The 22,923-nt window shown below is 42.9% G+C and overlaps 1 protein-coding gene across 1 annotated transcript in view; it reads right to left on the bottom strand.

Moving 5' to 3' along the window:
• LOC144507886 (1-phosphatidylinositol 4,5-bisphosphate phosphodiesterase zeta-1-like) overlaps positions 1–21,272 on the bottom strand; it is a 73,519-nt gene extending 52,247 nt beyond the window's left edge. The window contains exons 1-4 of the mRNA XM_078235335.1: positions 21,210–21,272; positions 20,785–21,016; positions 14,789–14,993; positions 427–571 (exon numbers count right to left, since the gene is read on the bottom strand). Of these exons, the coding sequence (XP_078091461.1) occupies positions 427–571; positions 14,789–14,993; positions 20,785–21,016; positions 21,210–21,272 (645 nt within the window). The remainder of the gene's footprint in view (positions 1–426; positions 572–14,788; positions 14,994–20,784; positions 21,017–21,209) is intronic.
• Between the last annotated feature and the right edge of the window lie 1,651 nt (positions 21,273–22,923).

The raw sequence follows: 22,923 nt of genomic DNA, 5'->3' as shown, positions 1-22,923 counted from the left end.
GCAAGGGTTGAAAGAGAGTGATCAAGAGGGAAAATCTTTCTTCTCCCTTCGAGTGATATGGTCAATTAAAGCACCAAGGCATCTGACCGAGTTGAGAGTTAACTCAGGATAGAAAGGAGATCAAACCTGATCTCTAGGGTAAACTACACTCTGAACAATCTTGTTGAGCCATCACGGGAAGCACAGTACAACAACTCTTAAACTCTCCTTTGATCATTTTTCTCCCTTAGGAATGTGTTGGCTGACCTACATATCCAAGTCACTCTGTTTCCAAACTAATTATACACCTTTGCTGCACTGATCCACAATTCCCCAGCTTCAGTATTGAGTTACACCAGTTTTTATGTAGCTTCCTATTTATAATAAAAGAGCAGCCCCCAATAAAGAATCAAACATGAAGGTTAAAAAAACCTAAATGATGCTCACCTCAAATGCATGCATGTTAATAACTTCAATCACCTCCTTGACCAGAATGGTAGAAGACAAGGTGAAGCCATGATATAGCCTGGGCTCATTTTCAGGTCCATCCCAGCAATCCAGTTCCAAACAACGGCAGCCTTTTCTCAAAGCACTTACAAACCAAGGGAAGAAAATAATGTTACAGTGGATGTGGCTGAATTGTCAATTTTGTTACTCCATGTGCAATTTCACCCTGACCCCAGGTCGCAGGCAACACATGATATAATATCAGATGCAAAAAGGGACACAATACGTAATGGATACACACACACACTGAAGATAATATATAAATACAGGTTATCACATGTTCTCTTTATTTCTTTCTACTTCTAACCTTTGAGGCCTTCAGCACAAATTTATACAAATTAACTTCATGGGATTTTGCTTCATATAGAGTTAAGAAACTTTCTGCTGTGCTGCGAATCAAGAGGAAGATGCTACTCTTTTTAGACTTTGCTTTACAGTTTTCTTTGAGTGTTCTGCTCAGAGGTAATCCCATTCCCTTTCAACCTGCGTGTAGCATGATCTCGCTGCAGATAAAGGGGTCGAGCTGCCATGGCCAACACTTACAGGCCACATAGCCTGTGAGACGCCCCACGCTGGAGAGGGCACAGATGTGGGCATCCCCTCTGCATACACTGGGGATGTTGCTGCAATGTAACTCAGCCCTAATGTCTGATTAGATGCCTTATTTGCAAACTTGGAGCATGCAGGTCATTCAATGAATTCACTTGTCACTCACCAAAGAATTTGCTTTCAGCTACTAGAGAAGTCCAGCGTTTACATTATTTACAGATTTCTGCACTCAACCTGCAGGTAAGATCATTTAGAATAACTTCTGCTGTTGCAAAGTCTCTGGGAGTGCAGTGCATTTTGGACATGTAATGATGAGCTCCTGTATTTGACAATGCTGTGATTTTGAGGGAGACCATTGTCATTTAAAACTTTTTTTAAAATTCCCAGATATTAACAGAAATGTGGCAGAGTGATTAGCACTGCTGCCTCACAACGCCAGGGACCCGGGTTCGATTACCGGCTTGGGTCACTGTATATGTGGGAGTTTGCACATTCTCCCCGAGTCTGCATGGGTTTCCTCCAGCTTCCTCCCACAGTCCAAAGATGTGCTGGTTAAGTGAATTGGCCATGCCAAATTCTCCCTCAGTGTACCCGAACAAGCGCCGGAGTGAGGCGACTAGGGGATTTTCACAGTAACTTCATTGCAGTGTTAATGTGAGACTACTTGTAACTAATAAATAAAATAAATGAAATAATTATGCCACAACAAAACGTTTTTCAGTATAGGAATTAAACAAAGCATGTACTACTAGCTTGTCACTCACCAAAGAATTTGCTTTCAGCTGATAGAGAGCATAATGGCCAGGATTCTCCCAAAACAAAGTCTCCAATTTGCATGAAAACGGGATTCATTCCCACTGGTTTTTTCAGCGGGATTTTCAGATTGAGTCTCCGACACTCTGAGCACTGCAGAGTTCCCCATCGGGATTTCCTCTGAAAATCAGGGGGCGCTGCCTATTCCCGCTGGAGTGGCCGTTAGCATAGCACTGAGCAGGCCACTGCGCATGCGCCAACCTGTCAACACTGAGATCGGCATATGCAAAGTGGTTCCACACTGCCAGCCTCCCGATCACTGACCAGCCCTGAAACTCCCCATCACTGCCCTAGCCGACACCCCTGATTGCTGGCCTCCCGAACCTTCTGGGCAAGCCCTAATGTCCTCATTCATTTGCCAGTCCCGATCTCCTGGTCAACACCCTGACTAGTTCAGCTTAGCGGGCTGGGAGAATCACCCCCTATATTTCATAAACTCTTATCACCTGCTGTTCTATTTATAATCCCACCAAGGGTTACTCTACAGTTTCCAGGATCTTGAGGGTTTCTTCACTTTTCTTGGGACCAAACCAAGGTGTGCCACAGCTCTCAGGAATTAACTTTGATTTTCCTCAGTGTTCATGTTAGTTTTCGTGATGAGATTTTTTTTAGGTCGTCTCCTAGCATTTGGCCAGGTGACCCTCCATCCCTCTTTAAGCACTACCTGATTGTGGATAGACTAACTATCACTGCAGCCCACTCATACTCGGTGACTCTATACCTGCCTCTTAAGAATGCGCAGTAACAATATCTGATTGTGGTTGTTGCAGACCCGATGGGCTCAATGGCCTCCTTCTGCACTGTAGGATTCTATAATTCTCTAAACGAGGCAGCAGCGCAAGTTTATGTACTGCCTTCCTCCATAGCAAGATGGGCAGGTAGATCATGGATCATGACCCCTGCACCCAAAAAATAGCATGGACCAACATCTAGCTTTCTCAGCTATTATAGCTTTGGTGTCCTAATTGATAATGGCGATGGTAGAGTTGCTTTCATTATGATGATAAATGTTGCGTTATTCCAAAAGGGAAACTTAAAACTGCTCTCAATTGTATTTTGCAATTTGATATAATGTGAGGGAAAATTTGAAAACCAGAGAATGATGTTCTCAATATTTTGTAATGATTTTAAATAAAATGTTTATTCAACAATATAATAAACAAAAAAGTCAACTAGAAGTACACTTCACTAAAACTACGACTATACACAGTATCACTAACTTTACCCAGTTCCAAACACCTTCATTTCATATCTTCAGGGCTAATTCTTCTCAAACATCCACAACATGTTATAGGACTTTAGAAATTGTAAGCAAAATCCAGTAACAGTTATCACATCAGGCAGTTATCTCTTTGGGGTTGCTTCAGATGTAAAATGAAACAACTGAATTTTCAAGGCACGCTTTCTTCATAGATGTGGCTTTCCACGAGATAAAACAGCTATTTTCTTGCTGTGGGCTCAGGTCTACCCTTGGGTAGAGTGAATGCTTCTGAGGTAGAGTTTTTCCCTTTTGATCTTCCCTTATCTGAGCTAACCTCTTCAAAAGTCAAACTTATTTACCTTCATTTTGTGAGTCTACTGTTTAGAATGTAAATGCAAAGTTCGCACTTTGTCTCCTAATCCCTCATCCTTTCCTATGTTAAAAATATGCACTCTAATAGGACAACAGGGGCATCATGTCATTGTTAATTAACATGGTCGGTCATTCTACCATCAGTTATGACATTTAGAGCATACAAGACCAAAAGTTATGGTTAGTGAGGACAGTGGGGTAAACATGCCAGTAAAACAAGAAACAGAAGGTGGTCAGATGATCTACTAATATAATGAATAGTGCACAGTGGCACAGTGGTTAGTACTGCTGCCTCACAGCACCTGGGTTCGATTACTGGCTTGGGTCACTGTCTGTGTGGAGTCTGCACGTTCTCCCTGTGTCTGCATGGGTTTCCTCCGGGTGCTCCGGTTTCCTCCCACAGTCCAAAAGACGTGCTGGTTAGATGCATTGGCCATGCTAAATTCTCTCTCAGTGTACCTGAACAGGCATCGGCGACTAGGGGATTTTCACAATAACTTCATTTGAGTGTTAATGTAAGCCTACTTGTGACACTGATAAATAAACTTAAACTTAATTCCTGTACTGCTTTAAGCAGCAATATTATAGAAATTTTAACAGTGGTGTATTCTGACCTGAGTTTCTAAGATACAAAGGATAATGCTGAACAACTTGTATAAATATTGCAGATCACAGCACTCGATAGAGCCTTCTGACAGATCCTTTCCCAAAGGGGGTTTTACATGGAGAAGCAAGTTTGCTTTAACACTCCTTTCCATTCCATTGGTAAACCATAAGCCTATTTGATACAAATGGTTGGAGAGGCAGTGGACATACATTTGCTTTTCTTGCACAGACACCCTGCCAATCTTCTCTGATTAGGATGTCCATTTTCCCTGTTCTTTTATTTTCTGGGAGGAACTGCAATTTCTGCCATTTTAGATCCATTTTAATTTTTGATCTAAAGGTTTCACTCTGTTGCGAGTTCCATACATGATCAGAGGAAAAACTTGAAGAGTTGAAGTTTTGTGCAGGTTACAGCTGCGGCAGTCTAAATTATCCCTTTGATCAGTCTTTGTCTTCCTCTTCCATATAAGTACTATTTGGTGAGAAATATCATATTCTTTTAAATGAAAAAGATATAATGGGGGAATTACATTCATATCACACCTCTGCTCTTCCTTATCCTGTTCCGCGGACTGAGCAGGGGAGTGGGATCAATTGGATAGTTCTTTCAAAGAGCTAGCACAGTCATGATGGGCTGGATGGAAGGGGGGAGGTGCTCATGGGTGAAGGATCCATATTGTGATCCAATACCAGGATGTTGCCTGGTGTGGAGGGTCTTAGCTATGAGGAGAGATTGGGTAAACTGGGCTTGTTCTCCCTGGAAAGACGGAGAATGAGGGGGGACCTAATAGAGGTGTACAAGATTATGAAGGGTGTAGATAGGGTAAACAGTGGGAAGCTTTTTCCCAGGTCGGAGGTGACGATCACAAGGGGTCACGGGCTCAAGATGAGAGGGGCGAGGTATAACTCAAATATCAGAGGGACTGTGGTTACTATGAAATCCGAATGCAAATAAACCTACAGCAAAGCCATTAAGCTGCAATAAAGCAAAGCTAAATACGCAATGAGGCAGCTTTTCCTTATGCTTAAATCTCTAAGGCAATGAACTCATGCTGTTACATTGCACAGAGAGTGGTGGGGGCCTGGAATGCGCTGCCAAGTAGGGTGGTGGAGGCAGACACGCTGGCATCGTTTAAGACTTCCCTGGATAGTCACATGAGCAGTCTGGGAATGGAAGGATACAAACGAATGGTCTAGTTGGACCAATGAGCGGCACAGGCTTGGAGTTTCCTGTGCTGTACTGTTCTTTGTTCTTTGTTCTTTATATTCTCCCTGACAGGTCTTGCACATCACAACAAGATCACACCAACGACAGGCATGCAGTCGCTGCACTTGAAATCAGGCTGTGGTTACTATGAAATCCGAATGCAAATAAACCTACAGCAAAGCCATTAAGCTGCAATAAAGCAAAGCTAAATACGCAATGAGACAGCTTTTCCTTATGCTTAAATCTCTAAGGCAATGAACTCATGCTGCTACATTACACCAGTAACGTGTTGTGCACCAATTATCAACTGCATATAAATTATCGTGAAACATCTTTTCAATGTACCCGGAACAGAATGGGTTTGAATGGAATTGTGTGGCCCAGCCCTCTGAAATTTGCATATTTCCTTTTGTTACCCATAGCAACCAGGTAATGGAAGATTTGCATTTTCTTGATCAGCTGTCCCCAGACATGATACAGTCTGTCTGTGTGGACCAGGACGTATTAGGCACACAGCAGCCTCAACTTGCATTTCTACCAGGCTACACCAGTAACTCAGTCCCCACTGGCCTTTCAACTTCTTTGCCTCTGCCCAGGGAAGGCAATTATGTACACATTGCTACCCATGACGCAAGTCAGAATGAATGGGTGCTTGGGTTTTAGATCCTAGCTGGCTTTCGACAGATGCAAGATACCATTGACTGCACACACATGGTCATCCAGGAACATGCTTGAACTGCAATAGCTTTCTGTCCAGCAACGTCCACTGGCGTTTAACCACAAAGATGTTTAAATAGATGCGTGTATGATGCATTCATTCTGTGGTTGCCTCACCTCCATGATTTCTTCATACCTCAGAACAGACTTAGCGTCTGGCTTCTTGGAGGCGAACACATAAAATGTGACTGATGACACCAGTGTGAGATCTAACCGATGAGGCCCAGAAGTGATACAATGGAAGCCATGTGAAAAACAGATGCGCCATTGAGCAAGCAATTGGGTGCTGAAGACATGCTGCAGGTTCTCAACAGATCTGTACACATCTTGATCAGTACACAACAGCCAGGGTATTGAGAATGTGAGACTTGAACCTGCAGGAGGAGCAAGACAGGAAAGCTCAGAACTTCCTTGGAGGGGGAAGGAGGAGGATTGCTGCTAATTTAATACCATGGCCACTCTTCCTATGGATAAAAACATCATTGCAAAGGCCTCCAGCATCATGTCACTCAAGTTTGAGATATACTCCTCCAGATCAATTAGACCAGTCAAGATAAGGTTTTATTTGATCGTTATCCACATGACTATATTTCAGTATTTGCTGCCATCCAGTCAACATGAGCGAGTTTTATCAGCTGATCCCCAGCACCTCCTCCTTTGCCAGTGCTGATTACTAGATTACTGGAGGACCACCTCCAGCACTTTGCCTCTCCTTGGTGTCTCTTCTTCTGCATGCAGGGTAAGAGACCTATGAGTGAAAGTAATTGTGTTGAACTGATGGATGGACAACATATGCTGAGGGTGATAATAAGGAAGAGGCATAACACTGCATCAAGATGAGGGGAGGGTGAGTGCTGAATGCACAGGTGAGGGTGTGAGGAGCTACACAGAGTGAGGGATGGGTGCACCTGCAAAGTGCACGGAGTAGGCTTGAGAAGGCAGAGTTGGCATGATACACACGTCTCTTTGAAATATTGCTGAACCTGTCTCTGTATTTACCTTCCCTATCTTGATTCGGTCATTAAAACGTCTTTTGGCGCTGAATCCAAGAATTTACTATCACGCCTCTGCTGCCCTTCTCCTGAGCAACTCCAGCCATGCCGTTTGGCTTTCGCTGGCAGCGTTCTTCTCACCATCATTAGGCAACACTATCTCCCTGTTCCTCATACAGCCTTGCATCCAGGAAGGATTCACTCATATAAAGCACAGACTTGGAAAGTTGGCCCTCCATTCTGACAGTTCTTTCTTTGGTTCTCCCACCTCCAGAATCCATTAACTTTCATCTTTGCTGTGAGCTTTAAGTATTGGGGCGGCACGGTAGTACAGTGGTTAGCACTGCTGCTTCACAGCTCCAGGGACCTGGGTTCGATTCCCGGCTTGGGTCACTGTCTGTGTGGAGTTTGCACATTGTCTGCGTGGGTTTCCTCCGGGTGCTCCGGTTTCCTCCCACAGTCCAAAGATGTGTGGGTTAGGTTGATTGGCCATGCTAAAAATTGCCCTTAGTGTCCTGAAATGTGTAGGTTAGTGGGATTAGTGGGTAAATATGTAGGGATATGGGGGTAGGGCCTGGGTGGGATTGTGGTTGGTGCAGACTCGATGGGCCGAATGGCCTCTTTCTGTACTGTAGGGTTGCTATGATTTCTATGGAGTTGATTTTGACTCATGTGGATCACCATCACGCCCACTCATCCTAATTAGTCAGGAAACCCGGAAGTTGGATATAAATGCTGTGTTCAAAAGGTACTATCAAACAAATTGCACTTACTTCAGGTCTAAAACGAGGGTGTAACAAGATTAGCTAACCCTTTTATTTCAGACAACAAACGTGTTTCCTATCAATTTGGGAGGAAATAATTCATATATCTTAAGATTTGGATTGAAGGTTGGATAAAGTCGGATTGTTTTCACTGGAAACACAGAGCAATGACCTGATAGAGGTTTACAAAACTATGAGAGGCATCGATCGGGTGGATAATCAGAGGCTTTTTCCCAGGGTGGAAAGGGTGACTACAAGAAGGCACAGGTTCAAGGTGAGAGGGGAAAGCTCAGGGGAGACATGCGGGGAAAGGTTTTCACACAGAAGGTGGTGAGTGCCTGGAACGCGGGTGGTGAAAGCAGGTATGTTCGTAACATTCGAGGGGTATCTTGACGGGAGGCGAACAGAGGGATAAAAACCACATATGAGCAATAAGTTGTGGGTCTAGATAAGGATTAGGAATCAGTGCAGGCTTGGTGGGCCGAAGGGCCTGTTCTTTATTGTTCTTTGCTCTTGTATTTAATGGGCACAATATAGGGGAGGTTTTGAGAACGAGAACTTTGAAAATGAATTCTAATGGATGGAAGTTCTGTCAACCTGCCCACCATGTGAAGCACTAGCCCATAAAATTTATTCCAGTGTCTGTTACACAAATTGGAAAAAGTGATAGTGTGAAAAAATTGTTAGCATTGCCTCAAGATAAATTATAATGCATCCAGCTTTTAAACAGTTTGTATTGAAATCTCTTTCCTACCATAAAAAAAATAAACAAAATTAAACATAATGAAGCAGTAATACATCGTGGGCAAGCACTTTAATGGGGCATGATCGCATTCACCTCCATTGGATATTCAGCTTCAATAAAGTCAATGAAACTGAATACCAGGAGAGAATATAATGGGCAGTTGACGTGATATTGTCCATTGATTTAACTCTAATGCCATACCTAATTAGCAGCAAAAGGAGTTGGGACTATTCCAGATTGGCAAATTTACTTTAATAGATTCACCATTTAATTCCGAGCCGTACAGCTCTGGAATATAAAGAAAGAGAGATTTGTATTTTTATAGAGACTCTCAGGATCTCAGGACTTCCCAAAACACTTTGCAGCCAATTTAGTACTTAAAAAGTATAGTCAGTGAGGCAATAGAGGAGTTACAGCAGCCAATTTACCCACAGTTTGGGACACGGCAGACAATTTACCCACAGTTTGGCCCATCAAAAATGCAATAATAACCAGATAATCTACTTTAATTTTTTTGTATTCGTCCATGGGGTGTGGGCATCGCTGGCAAGGCCAACATTTATTGCCTATTCCTAATTGCCCTTTAACAGAGTGGCCTGTTAGGCCATTTAAGAGTGAACACATTGTAGCGGAGTCTGGAGTCATGTATAGGCCAGAACAGGCAAGGGTGGCAGATTTCCTTCCCTAAAATGAATCTTTCCTTCCCTATTAGTGAATATTGTCCAGGACACTGGGAAAAATATCCCTCGTTCTTCTTCAAAATCGTGCCATGAGATATTTTTGGGGTGCCCACCAGAGAAGGTGGGGGGAAACCTCAATTTAATGTCTCATCTGAATGAGCGCATCTCTGGCAGTGCAACACTCCTCCAGTATTGCCCTGAGGTATCAGTTAAAAATGATGTGCCCCAGTCTGTGAATTGGATAGACCGACACAGCGATGGTAATCACGTAACAGGAGCATGTATCAAGAATTTGAGTTCCCAAAGCAGTGCAGCTTGCATGATTTTCTGTCCATTATTCATTTACTCTCTGAGGTGCTACTCTCCCCCAAAGCCACAGCACACAATTAAAGTCTTAGAGCTGCTTGTAATAAAGAAAATGTCCCTACTAACTAAATGCACTGTCAAATAAAACTACTCAATCCCACTAATCTAATTTAAAAACATCAATGAAATAATAGCATGAAATGTTAAAATCCACCATTCTAAAGAAATTCCTAAACTTCTGTGGTCTACACAAGTGTTTTTCTTTCACAGATTTGCTACTTTAATCTAATTTGGCTCCTCAAACAAAAGCAATGAGGGGCAACGCATCTATCCGCTTGAAGACTCTGTCCTAATATCCAGGATCTGTGTGTCCGTGTAGTTTCAAAGTTCGCTCAATTGCTACTGGTGTGTCAACAGCCGCACACTGACCCTTTTATATCAATGGTACCACATAGATCTACTATATTGCAGTCCTCATCCTTCCAAAATCTTTGCACATTCCCATGTGGGTGGCACTGTGGTTAGCACTGCTGCCTCACAGTGCCAGGGACCCGAGTTCGATTCCAGGCTTGGGTCACTATCTGTGCGGAGTTGGCACGTTCTCCGTGTGTTTGCGCGGATTTCTTCCGGGTGCTCCGGTTTCCTCCCAAAGTCATGCTGGTTAGGTGCACTGGCCATGCTAAATTGTCCCTCAGTGTGCCCAAACAGGTGCCGGAGTGTGGCGACTAGGGGATTTTCACAGCAACTTCATTGCAGCGTTAATGTAAGCCTACGTGTGACAATAATAAATAAAACTTTTTTAAAAATATATCTTTGCGGGCGACCAAAGGGGGATCATCCGACCTGACTGTCTGCCCCTCTACCTTGGCGAGAGTCACAGTTGGGTGTCCCGGGGGAGACGCCATTTTTCTCAGTGCAGCTGAGCTTTGCCAACATGTTAATGCCCTACTCCTCAAAATGGCAGTGTGAAACATGCCCCCTCCATGCCTCCAACTGCTTTCTTTGCACAAATGCTATAAGATCTGGAGCAAAAACCTGCCTGTTTCTTTGGAGAGAAACACATTGGTTTTCAGTCGGACCCTGACACTCTGACCCCTGATGCTTTGAACATTTCTTGCCTGGAAAAACACAATGCACAAGTTGAACTACTGTACTGTACATGTGCAGCATCGTGCTTCCGAGCTGAAATATCATGCAAAATAAAATAAATCACTAAAGTTAATAAAAAGGGGAAAAAAACAGAAGAGTGGGACGAGTTGGATTGCTAGTTCAAAGAGCCTACCCAGGTTTGATAGGCCGGACAGCTCCTTTCTGTGCTGTTTGAGATCATTCTCTAATTAGAAGCTGATAGCAGGCCTCTGAGTCTGCTCCTGTGACCATTTTCCCTGAACCTCCATAGAAAATCTCTGTCATATTTTCCTGTCAGGTTCAGGAGCCTTGTCCCCTAAGTGCTTGCGTCTGCTGCTCTTCCAATCTTACAAATGCATTTTATAAAAAAACCTTCTAGTAACCTTTCAATCATCGAATGCTGCATTATATTTTCATGTCATTTTTCTTCTGCACATTGCACTTAGTTGCCCCAATGATTTTTTCTCAAACATTCCTCACTCCTTGAAGAAAGCATTTAATCCTGTGTCACAGATGGCTACCCAAGCCCTTCAATCACCTACAGATAGGTTTCTAGTATGCTTTGCTTGAATTTCCACAGATTCATCTGGGGCAGCACGGTGGCCAGCACTGCTGCCTCTCAGCACCAGAGACCTGGATTCAATTCCGGTCTTGGGTGAATGTCTGTGAGGAGTTTGCACATTCTCCCAGTGTCTGCATGGGTTTCCTCAGGGCACTCCAAAGATATGATTGTCCATGCTAAATTGCCCCGAATGTCAAAAAATGCACAGGTTAGGTAGATTGACCAAGCTAAATTGCACCTTAGTGTCCAAAAGATCTGATGTCAACGTGCACCCCTAACACTGCGCACAACTCCAATTTACTGTATATTGAAGGCACTATATAAATGCAGTTTGCTGGTGATGTATAAAACTGGTGGGCCACCTCTCCAGTGTTGCTAGTCATTCCCTTCATTCACATTATGCTCTGACTCTATATTGATGATCTGCATCCTTTCTTGGCAGAGAAAGAGAGAAGAGTCACAATAATGGCAGGGTTGGGCTGGATGGTCACGACAGAGATATCTATTCTTTAATTAACTGCGACACAGTGCTCCTTCTAATTTTCATTCATGCTTAACTTAAAGTTTAAGTTTATTTATTAGAATCACAAACAGGCTTATATTAACACTGTAATGAAGTTACTGTGAAAATCCCCGAGTTGCCACAACCCTGGCATTTTCCCACAGCCAGCTATCACTATTCTCTAAAATGCACTGCTCTTATACAGGCTCTTAAACTCAAAGTGTGAATATGGGAGAATCCTGTGCTGAACCAAAATTAACTTTCAGGATTAAATAATTCACACTTTGAGCTGCTAATTTGTGAAATAGATGTCCAGTCATCTTGGCAAATGCTCAGTGAATGCAGACTTGATTGAAGAAAAGACAGATTCTTGATTAAAGAGGGAGCAGAGGGGTATGGCTTGGTTTCCAAAGAGAAAGGAGAAAGCAACAAGGCAAGTGAGTCACGGGAAATGAGGAGGCTGAATGATCTTTTCTCTTTCTTGATCCTCTGAAGATATTCCCACTGTGGACTAAGTTTCCACAGTGCACAGCTTATCACAACTCTCTCTATATATTAAAAAAAGCTTCCTTCTGATGACCTTCAGGGAAAATGCTTCCATATTCAGATAAAATGTAATAACTGTCACTCATCTTTGCATGCGTGTTTACTTTTATTAATCAGGTCTTTCTCTTCACATGCATCTCTTGCACAATGTGGAGATGCCGGCATTGGACTCGGGTAAACACAGTAAGAGTTTTAACAACACCAGGTTAAAGTCCAACAGGTTTATTTGGTAGCAAATGCCATTAGCTTTCGGAGCGCTGCTCCTTCGCCAGATGGAGTGGATATCTGCTCTCAAACAGGGCATACAGAGACACAAAATCAAGTTACAGAATACTGCTTAGAATGCGAATCTCTACAACCAACCAGGTCTTAAAGATACAGACAATGTGAGTGGAGGGAGCATTAAGCACAGGTTAAAGAGATATGTATTGTCTCCAGACAGGACAGCCAGTGAGATTCTGCAAGTCCAGGAGGCAAGCTGTGGGGGTTACTGATAGTGTGAGATAAACCCAACATCCCGGTTTAGGCCGTCCTCGTGTGTGCGGAACTTGGCTATCAGTTTCTGCTCAGGGACTCTGCGCTGTCGTGTGCCGTGAAGGCCGCCTTGGAGAACGCTTACCCGAAGATCAGAGGCTGAATGCACGTGACCGCTGAAGTGCTCCCCCACAGGAAGAGAACAGTCTTGCCTGGTGATTGTCGAGCGGTGTTCATTCATCCGTTGTCGTAGCGTCTGCATGGTTTCCCCAATGTACCATGCTTCGGGACATCCTTTCCTGCAGCGTATCAGGTAGACAACGTTGGCTGAGTTGCAAGAGTAGGTACCGACAATCACCAGGAAAGACTGTTCTCTTCCTGTTGGGGAGCACTTCAGCAGTCACGGGCATTCAGCCTCTGATCTTCAGGTAAGTGTTCTCCAAGGCGGCCTTCACGACACACAACAGCGCAGAGTCGCTGAGCAGAAACTGATAGCCAAGTTCCGCACACGAGGACAGCCTAAACCGGGATCTTGGGTTTATGTCACACTATCAGTAACCCCCACAGCTTGCCTCCTGGACTTGCAGAATCTCACTGGCTGTCCTGTCTGGAGACAATACACATCTCTTTAACCTGTGCTTAATGCTCCCTCCACTCACATTCTCTGTATCTTTAAGACCTGGTTGGTTGTAGAGATTCGCATTCTAAGCAGTATTCTGTAACTTGATTTTGTGTCTCTGTATGCCCTGTTTGAGAGCAGATATCCACTCCATCTGACGAAGGAGCAGCGCTCCGAAAGCTAATGGTATTTGCTCCCAAATAAACCTGTTGGACTTTAACCTGGTGTTGTTAAAACTCTTACTGTCTCTTGCACAATACATGCTAATTTACTCTTTATCTGGTCTACATACACAATCCTCTTTCCAAGCGGCAATTGATCATTGCGTTATCATCAGTTCAATATTTTCTTTGTGATTAGACTAGGCACTGGTCTGTTACTATGTGTTTTTGATCAGGGTAACTGGTACCAATTGATTGTCTAAAGTCGGCAGTTAAGCAGCTGCAGTTCAGTCAGAAAGGATTGCATCTATCAGTGTTTGCTTTTACATTTACAATCCAATATTTATATAATGCATTAATAATATTGTAAGAGGGAAATTGCAAAATACCGCTGACCATCAAGTCAGCCAATGTTGTTACAATCAATTATGTGTGCATTTTGACAGATTGAAAACATGCAGCCGATCCATTAATATTTGTAAAAATATTACAACATAATTCCAGAGACAGATTAAAATGAGGAAGATAGCCATTTGCTTCAGCTTATCTCAATGCATAACTTATTCATAAGCAGTCTCTCGGAGTTGAGGATGACTAGCTCACACGCTAAGAATGAGTTCTCAGGTGACTGAAGAGCCAAGATGAACAAGCTGCAGTCTCTGTCACAGCAGACAGTGGTTGGAGGAGTGGGTGAGGTGCCCAGTTGCCAATCGCTCCTTTCACTGCTGAAGCTCAGCTTCAGTTTGTTCTCGGCAATGAAACGCGAGGTGTTCAGCTCCTTCTCAGATGCTTTATCTCCACTATGGGTGGCCTTGGGCCAAGGATTCCCAGGTGACAGTGGGGATCTTGCCCTTTTTCAAAGGTGTTTTGAGGACGTCTTTGAAGCATTTGCTCTGTCCTCCTGGGGCTTGCTTGCCAAGTCAACGCTCCAGGCTTGTTTCGGGAGTCTCGTGTCAGGCATGCAGACAATGTGGCCTGCCCAGCAGAGCTGATCGAACATGGTCAATGCTTCGATGCTGGGGTTGTTGGCCTGAGCGGGAACACTGACAATGCATAACAACCCTTCATTCAAGGAGTGCTTTAGTTAGCTTGACTGGCATCAAGGAAGACAATTCTTCCATAATATCCACATTAGCATCAGCAGCATTTATATGGTGCATTCACATCGCATCCTTAACAAGGAGCAAGTGGAAACATATTGGCATTTGGACAGGTTTTGTGCAATCCATGAACAAAGCACATACATCAACAACTCAACGAATCATTCTGACACATTATGGTTCCTAATACATTAATTTCAATATGTTAATATATAAAGGGCCTGAGCCCACAATCATTGAAAGATGCAGACTTTGTACCTGATATATCCATTAATGTCACTTTGTTCGATTAACTGGTTGCTCGTGAAGCAGGTGTCCTGTGAAGATGCTATGAAATAATTTACCATGGGGAAATCCATGCTCTGGTAGACTTTGGTATGATCTTGATTGAATATGGAGCAATCCATGGAGGTGAGGTATCTGAAGAAACCGCTGGATGTCATCAACCTTCTTTTCCTTTTGGCTGCATGACAGAATAATGTTTGAAACATTCTTTAGCACATTTTGTTTCTCCTTTCCTCCCCTACAGGCATTAGATCATGCCAGACCACAATTCCACAGGTGTCAGATACCCTATTGGCATCTTGTCAAAGTGGCCATTTTTATCATACTCGATTCTTGACACAACTGTGGAACTACTAGTCTTGAACAGGCACAAGCATGTTCTAGCAAAGTCACAAGACAGAAATCAGGCGCTAACCTTGCACCTTTCTAACCTACACAGATTACAAACCGAGAACAGAGCAGGAATCAAACGTAGCACCTTCCAGAACAGTGAGCTTAATAACTGAGCCATTGTGAAAGCCCCAAAATATTTTCTCCTAACAAGTAGAACCACAAAATATCAGTTACATAATCTGAGCACATAACATGAAGGTGCATTGAAAGAAATGACAGAGCTGTGAAACAGATTTGAAAGTGACACTTGTCTGCTCAGTAATTTATCCCGTGGGGAGGTGTTTGATTTGCAACAGCCAAAAATTGAGAAACCGGAGATTCTGGCAAACCAAACTGTGACAAAATTCACTGAATTCAAAGTCATTAGTGGCATTCTGTCCAGCAGTGTCCCTGATAGCTGTCAGAACATGTGATCATTTTCTGCTATTATAGTTGATCAAAGTGTTGGAAGATGAATGACTCAAGTTATTTCATTCAGTTCAAACATCCTATGTGATTGATACATAGCAGATATTTTTAAAATAGCTTGATTGACAGCTATAGCTCTGTTGAAGACTCATCAGACTTGTGCCAGGGTTCTCTGTAGACCCTTTGATAGAGAGCCTTGTCACCAACACTTACATTGCACATTTATATTATTCTGCCTGCATGCAGCTTGTACCCCCACCAGGAGTGAAAGCCATGTGAAAGAACCCTGGAGCAGCAGATAGTCCCAAAACATGCGATTGTTTTTTGATGTTCACTCTTATGTTCAGGCTAGTGCAGTAGATGTATTTTTGGGGTGGTTTGGTGGTACAGTGGTTAGCACTGCTGCCACACACCAGGGACCCAGGTTCAATTCCAGCTTTGGGTGACTATCTGTGTGGAGTTTGCACGTTCTCCCCTTGTCTGCGTGGGTTTCCTCTGGGTGCTCCGGTTTCCTCCTACAGTCCAAAGATGTGCGGATTAAATGGATTAGCCATGCTAAATTGCCCTTTAGTGTCAGTGGGATTAGCAGGGTAAATACGTGGGGTTACGGGGATAGGGGCTGGGTGGGATAGTTGTCAGTGCACACTCAATGGGCCAAATGGCTTCCTTCTGCACTGTCGGGATTCTATGACTTTAAGATCAGCAATGCTGATAATGACCATAAATATATTTTTCTTTATCTTTTTATGTTCAATAAAGTTGCCTCATGGTTTATAACTTGAACCATGATCTGATATTGTGCCATTGTGCTGTCCATTGAAATTGAGCAGAATAGACATACTCATAAAAGCATTCGTTTGGAAGGAGCATTGTTTGCAGAATGGCCAGTGACAGAATCCAAGAAAAATAAGTTTGGGTTAGAAAATGCAACCAAGCCAGCAAGAAAAATACCACAGCCCACAGTGCAACCATTCCTGTAGAGCACATAAAGCCATGTTACAGAGGTAAGTATGTTCAACATCATCCTGTTTCTGCATGCAGCTGACAAAAACATCCAGACAATTAAGGACACAGGGAAGAGGATTGGTGCTTTGGGCATGTTTTGAAATGAGTATATCGAGTGCTAACTGAGAGGATAAAGTTGCCAACACTGATCTCATGGCAACTAGCCACATCCAGTAATGTAGCACACATGAGCTTTATTGGTGTTGTTTAATTGTTAAAATGAGGTGCCACACTGAGTCTTTTGACTCCGAGCAACGTTCTGGTCACATCTCACCCAGAATTAAATGGACATTTTGGGAGTCCTGAGACCCGCTCAAGTAGACTTCCTTAAAGACGGATCACAGATGCATTGGTGTTTTCCATGTGTCTTTCCTTTAAAGCAATTCCATCTTATTCCATGCATTAGTTGATTATACTTAATACATCAAAGTTTACAAATTAGTTTGCATTAAATATTTGCTTGCACTGTCTGCAGTAGTAAGAATAGGATTTCTTTTTTGGAATTCCCATAAAATTGCATGGTTTAGATGAAAAAAGGCAAGTTCACAAAGGGACAGAACTGAAGGGTAAAAATCCCAAGATAACCTTGTATATTTTTTGTTATGAAAAAGAGAGAGAGAGATATGCTCATTGTTATCCCTAAAAACAAAATTAATACTGGACAAATACCTAACATGGATGAATCTATGTCTGTCTGTGACACTTAAATAGGAGGTGCTACCCAGCAACATTGGAAAAACTTGGACCTTGTTATCTCTAAAGAACCACTGCACAGATCAAATTCAGAGAGAGCTATACAATACAATACAATCGGGATTTCTTAATGCAGGCTGACCAACAGGAGTCTGCTTGCCTGCTAAGACAAAATGCCCCACAAACTTCCTTTCGATTCTTAACAATTGAAACATTCCATAATCTCAGGAACCCAGATGGGAGATATGCATCCGTTGTCAAAACCAGAGTGGAGAGGTGAGAATCGTGTCACATGGACCTCGAGTTTGTGGAACAGGTAATATTGCCTGGCTGTACTGCAAAGTCTCAGTCTGCCATTTTACCATCATTGACAAGGAGCTCTGGCTCAGGTTGGACGTCTGGCCCCATCTACTGTTTCTACTGGAAAGCCTAGATCGTTACCCACAGGACCGAACCATCTCTGCCTACTTATCTCATTGTTGTGAAGTCAACACCATTGGTATAATGAGTTGTCCAGCATCAGTTTTCAGCTCACCAATCTTCATGAAGGAATATCTCATTGCGTTTGATTCTGAACTCTGGAACCCACATGAAACAATATTTCTTCTTTCTGTGATCTCTACACTGTAAATCATTTTCTCTATCCCTCTTTTTCTGTATGAATGAGGCAACATTGCGACCCACCTCCCACGTTTTGAGAGTGTACAAATAAATTAATCCTTTGAGTCCATCCTATCTTGAGTTTGCTGTAGGGTTATTAATAGAAATTGGATCACACGAAAACCACAGGGCTGAGAAATGCATACTGCTTATAAATGGGGAAGCAAATCAAAACACAATTTTTTTTTATGGACGGGTGTGGGAGGAGAAATTAGTGCTGTTTAATGCATGCTATCAAACCATTCACAGCTACTGAAGGTGCCATCTGATCAGGCAGTCTGCAGTATACACATATGAAAAAAAACAGTGGGTCCATCAAGCCTACTCCACACGAAACACTTCGCAAACGTATCCCCAATTCCTACAATCTCCTGGGACAGGCAAAAAAAGCAAGGGAAAATAAACCACAGGGTCAATAAAGAGAAAAGAAACACAAACATTTCTCTCCAACTCCCTCGTGCAATCAAAACCAATCCAGATCACATTGACCGTATATGACAAACATTTGCCCAGATTCACCAACTTCTTCAAGGAAAGGTAGCTACATTTAGTTTTAAAAAGCTTATTTATTAATGTCACAAGTAGGCTTACATTCACACTGCAATGCATTTACTGTGAAAATCCCCGAAGCCCACTTCTGTCAGAAAGTGCAACATGGAATATTTTATTTCAAATAATATAACAGGTTATTGGAAGAGCTGGCTCAACTTTGTTGATTGTGGTATCCATTCCACTTGGTCCATGCCACCTCTTTCAGTTTTTGAGTATTCTACCACCCGAGAGAATCTACTGGCCAGCAAGTGTAGTTTGTAATACAGTATTAGGAAACAACTGCTTTTCTTATGGATGAAAGCTCTACCCTACCTCAACGCCTTTGTTTTCATTTCATTTAATTTTTAAGTGTTCTCAACCTTTTATCTTTTGTCTTTCTTTATTTTTCTTATCCCCCCAACTCTTCCCCCCTTTGCTTCCCTTTTCCCCTCTCTCCCACCCATCTTCCCCTTTCCCCCCACATCTTCATCTGTCACAGTTTACCCTCTGATTTCAACTTCTCTGTCATTTGGCCACACGTTCTATTCACTCTATGGGCTGCCATTAGCACGCACCTCTAAGCCTTTCCCCTTGAAATTGTGGCTATGACTCATCTTTCATTCCCTCCCCCTGCAGTATAAATATCCCCCACTTTCCATGCCTTTTAGCTTTGACAAAGGGTCATCTGGGCTCGAAACGTCAGCTCTTTTCTCTCCTTACAGATGCTGCCAGACCTGCTGAGATTTTCCAGCATTTTCTCTTTTGTTCTTCTTATGGGTGACATTCAGCACTTAAAATAAACTTGCTAACACATGTTAAAGGAGCAGAGGAGCGTCAGACAAATGTGCTTAGTGCAAAGAAGCAGTAACACTTGTTTCTAGGCTTAGATGTGTTACTTGTCAATCCTTGCTTTCACTTATTATTTCAAATTAAGGTTAGATCAATTCTTTGTTAGCTGAAGACATGGCTAGAGAAAGCGGCATACATTTGTCACAAAAAATCAAGCATAAACTTGCAAAGAATAAAGACTACTTTCATGTAAATAGATTAAGTTCCTATGAGAGATTTTAGAATTGTGTTCCATAATTCCATAAGGAATGTAATTTCACCTGCCTGAAAACAAACACTGATGAGAAATATAAGCACTAAACATATATTACTGTTATTTGAAAGAAATGAAAAGAATATCAAGGTTGAAATGGGTTTAAATAAAGGAATAGGTCATGCCAAAAACTTAAGATAAAGGAGAGTGTGAGAGAAGGAAGGAATATTTCATTTTTATGGTACCAGCCAATAACAAGTTCAACTAGGAGACCATCTACAACAAAATGGTGACATACCAGGAGGAAAGTGGAGGATATATTTGAAACTTAGAAAAATGAAAGGGAAGGTCGATGCAATATAGACCACAAGACCATCAATAAACAAAAACAAAGTGGGGGTACGGCAGGTGGAGCTTTGTGTCCTGACCAGGATATGTAGGAGATTGTAGAAGGCCTTCCCTGGCTATGAGAATAGCACCTGGATTTCAAGGTCTAATGATAGCCATGAAACCGGAGTTGATTGTCATAAAAACCCATCTGGTTCACTAATGTCCTTTAGGGAAGGAAGTCTGCCATCCTTACCTTGTCTGGCCTATATGTAACTCCAGATCCACAGCAATGTGGTCGATTCTCAAATGCCCTCTGAAATGGAGGGCAGTTGGGGATGGCCAATAAATGTAGGCCCAGCCAGCAATGCCCACGTCCCGTAAAAATCAATTATTCAAGACTTGGACTGGTTTTGGGGGCTCCATAGGGAGATAAGGGTTGGTGAGGAGGGAGAAAACCTGTTTGGCTGAGAAAAGAAACAGCATGGTGGCACAGTGGTCAGCACTGCTGCCTCATAGAGCCAAGGACCTGGGTTCGATTCCCGGCTTGGGTCACTGTCTGTGTGGAGTTCGCACATTCTCCCCGTATCTGCATGGGTTTTCTCCGGGTGCTCTGGTTTCCTCCCACAATGTGAAAGATGTGCTGGTTAGGTGCACTGGCCATGATAAATTCTCCCTCAGTGTACCCGAACAGGTGGCGCAGTGTGGCGACTAGGGGATTTTCACAGTAACTTCATAATGTAAGCCTACTTGTGACAATAATAAATGAACTTTTAAAAAAAACATTTTGGAGGTGGTTTTAGCAATGAGTGGTTAAGAGGCAATGAGACAATAATTCTGTTAGATGATGGAGGTCTGACTGAAGGCCAATGGCTGGATTTATGAAATAAACACATTTCTGGATACTTACATCTCATCTCTGGTTCATAGCTGTTAATTATTGTTAACGCAGTGTGTTCATCTGCATTGCTGTCATGTTGGTCAGTCCTGAGAAAGTATAGCAGATCAGCAGTTGTCATGTTTCTGCCGTCAGAACTAAATCGTTTGAATAGATCACGGGGATCTGTTCGTTTGGTGAAGACTTTATACATGTAAAGGAAGTCTTCTGGCCCAAATTTCCGACATTTAACTTTTTCGATTGTCTAAGCAAAGGGAAAGAAATGATAGAGTGAGACAGTCACGTGTATAAAATGGCATTAGATCAATGGAAGGAATTGGCTACATTTAAAACAGCTCCATTTCCGAAGGATACTTGCTGCATGCCAAGAGTAACCAATTACTAGGAAAATGTTCCAATGGATTTGAAAACAGAATGTATTGTTGACTCGCACTGACCTCCAGATGGACCTCTGAACAAACATTAATTGTTGGAATGTCGAGTTTGTGTAATAGTGCCATCGTTTTCATCAAATCGATATTCCCGTTCCTAAAGACGTATTGAATTGTACCGAGGAGCCATCTGCAGAAATTGGTTAAGGATTTCCTCATCTATTCTGTTGGGGGGGAGGGAGGATGATTTATTATCCAACTGAATTTTCCATTCAGACTAAATCTCACGAATTTAAAAGAAATTCGGTTTCAAGATTTGCCAATTAATCCTGATACCTCCCTCCCTTTGAGTCGGTTAGTATGCCCCTTTCGAAAAGGCTTTATAAATATGCTGGAATTATACCGGCCTGTTCAGACTTACTAAACGTTAGTAAACATTGTACTAAACCGCTTTACCACTTCAGGCCAAATAGTCTAAAATGTGTCCATCATCTCGTTTAAAAAATATATAAAACCGACTGCTAAAGGATACTCGTTTTCTTTCTGAACTTCGCGTATTGGAGATGGATGTTGAAAGTCCTGCATTTCTGGCGAAGTAACAGTGTACAAACTTGAGGTTCAGCTGAGTTCTGCGTATCAACAATTGATATGTCATTCCAGATCATTCACTCCAATCGGCAGGTCATGCCAAGCAGCAAACAGTTCACCGTTTACAAGGGCTGCGTGGGAAGGGGAGGCTTTAAATATGCCCCCACACGATGAGCTCACAAACAGGACACTTTGTTACAGGGTGAGCCAGTGACCCAATTGAAATGGGAGCTGGCGGTGGGCTCATTGAAGTCGCTGCAGTCATTGCTCTGACGCGGGCTTGTAACTCATCACACTTCAGTCAGATCCTGTAGGCACCTCAAACCGTCAGCAAACAGGGCAACAATTGTCTGCCTTTGTTAATATATATATTAAATTGCAATGAGCTGGAATGCACTGGCTCAACAGCTGATTCAACCATAGGAAATATAGGAGCACAATTTACTAACTTGACAGTTTCCTGTGAGTGCTCTGGTTTCCTCCCATGGTCCAAAGATGTTCAGGTTAGATTGATTGGCCATGCTAAATTGTCCCTTGGTATCAGGGGATGTGTGGATTAGCGGGATAAATGTGTGGGGTTGTGGGCTTAGGCCTGGGGTGGGATTGTTACCAGTGCAGACTCAATGGGCCGAATGGCCTCCTTCTGCACTGTCAGGTTTCTTATGATAAGCAGAGGAGCACCAGTAGGCCATTCACAGCCTCAACTTGACATATACTTAAAAAAGACTGATTATAGAATCCCTACAGGGCAGGATGTGGAGATGCCGGTGTTGGATTGGGGTGGGCACAATAAGAAGTCTCATCACACCAGGTTAAGGTCCAACAGGTTTATTTGGAATCACGAGCTTTCGGAGCGATGCTCCTTCATCAGGTGAGTGGTAACCAGGACTCACCTGATGAAGGATCAGCGCTCCGAAAGTTCGTGATTCCAGATAAACCTGTTGGACTTTAACCTGGTGTTGTGAGACTTCTTACTGTGCAGTGTAGGAGGTGGCCATTTGGCCCATTGAGCCTGCACCGATTGGAGGGCCGAAGGGCCTGTTTCCTGTGCTGTCCCGACCACAACACCACCCAGGCCCTATCCCCGTAACGTGTATTCATTAGTGTCACAAGTTGGCTTACATTAACACTGCAATGAAGTTATTATGAAAATCCCCAATCCTCCGACGCCTGTTCGGCTACACTGAAGGAG

The sequence above is a fragment of the Mustelus asterias genome, chromosome 19, assembly GCF_964213995.1.
Source record: "Mustelus asterias chromosome 19, sMusAst1.hap1.1, whole genome shotgun sequence".
Lineage (NCBI taxonomy): Eukaryota > Metazoa > Chordata > Chondrichthyes > Carcharhiniformes > Triakidae > Mustelus > Mustelus asterias.
The sequence above is the reverse complement of the archived record's forward strand: the minus strand, read 5'-3'. Positions and strand labels throughout refer to the sequence as shown.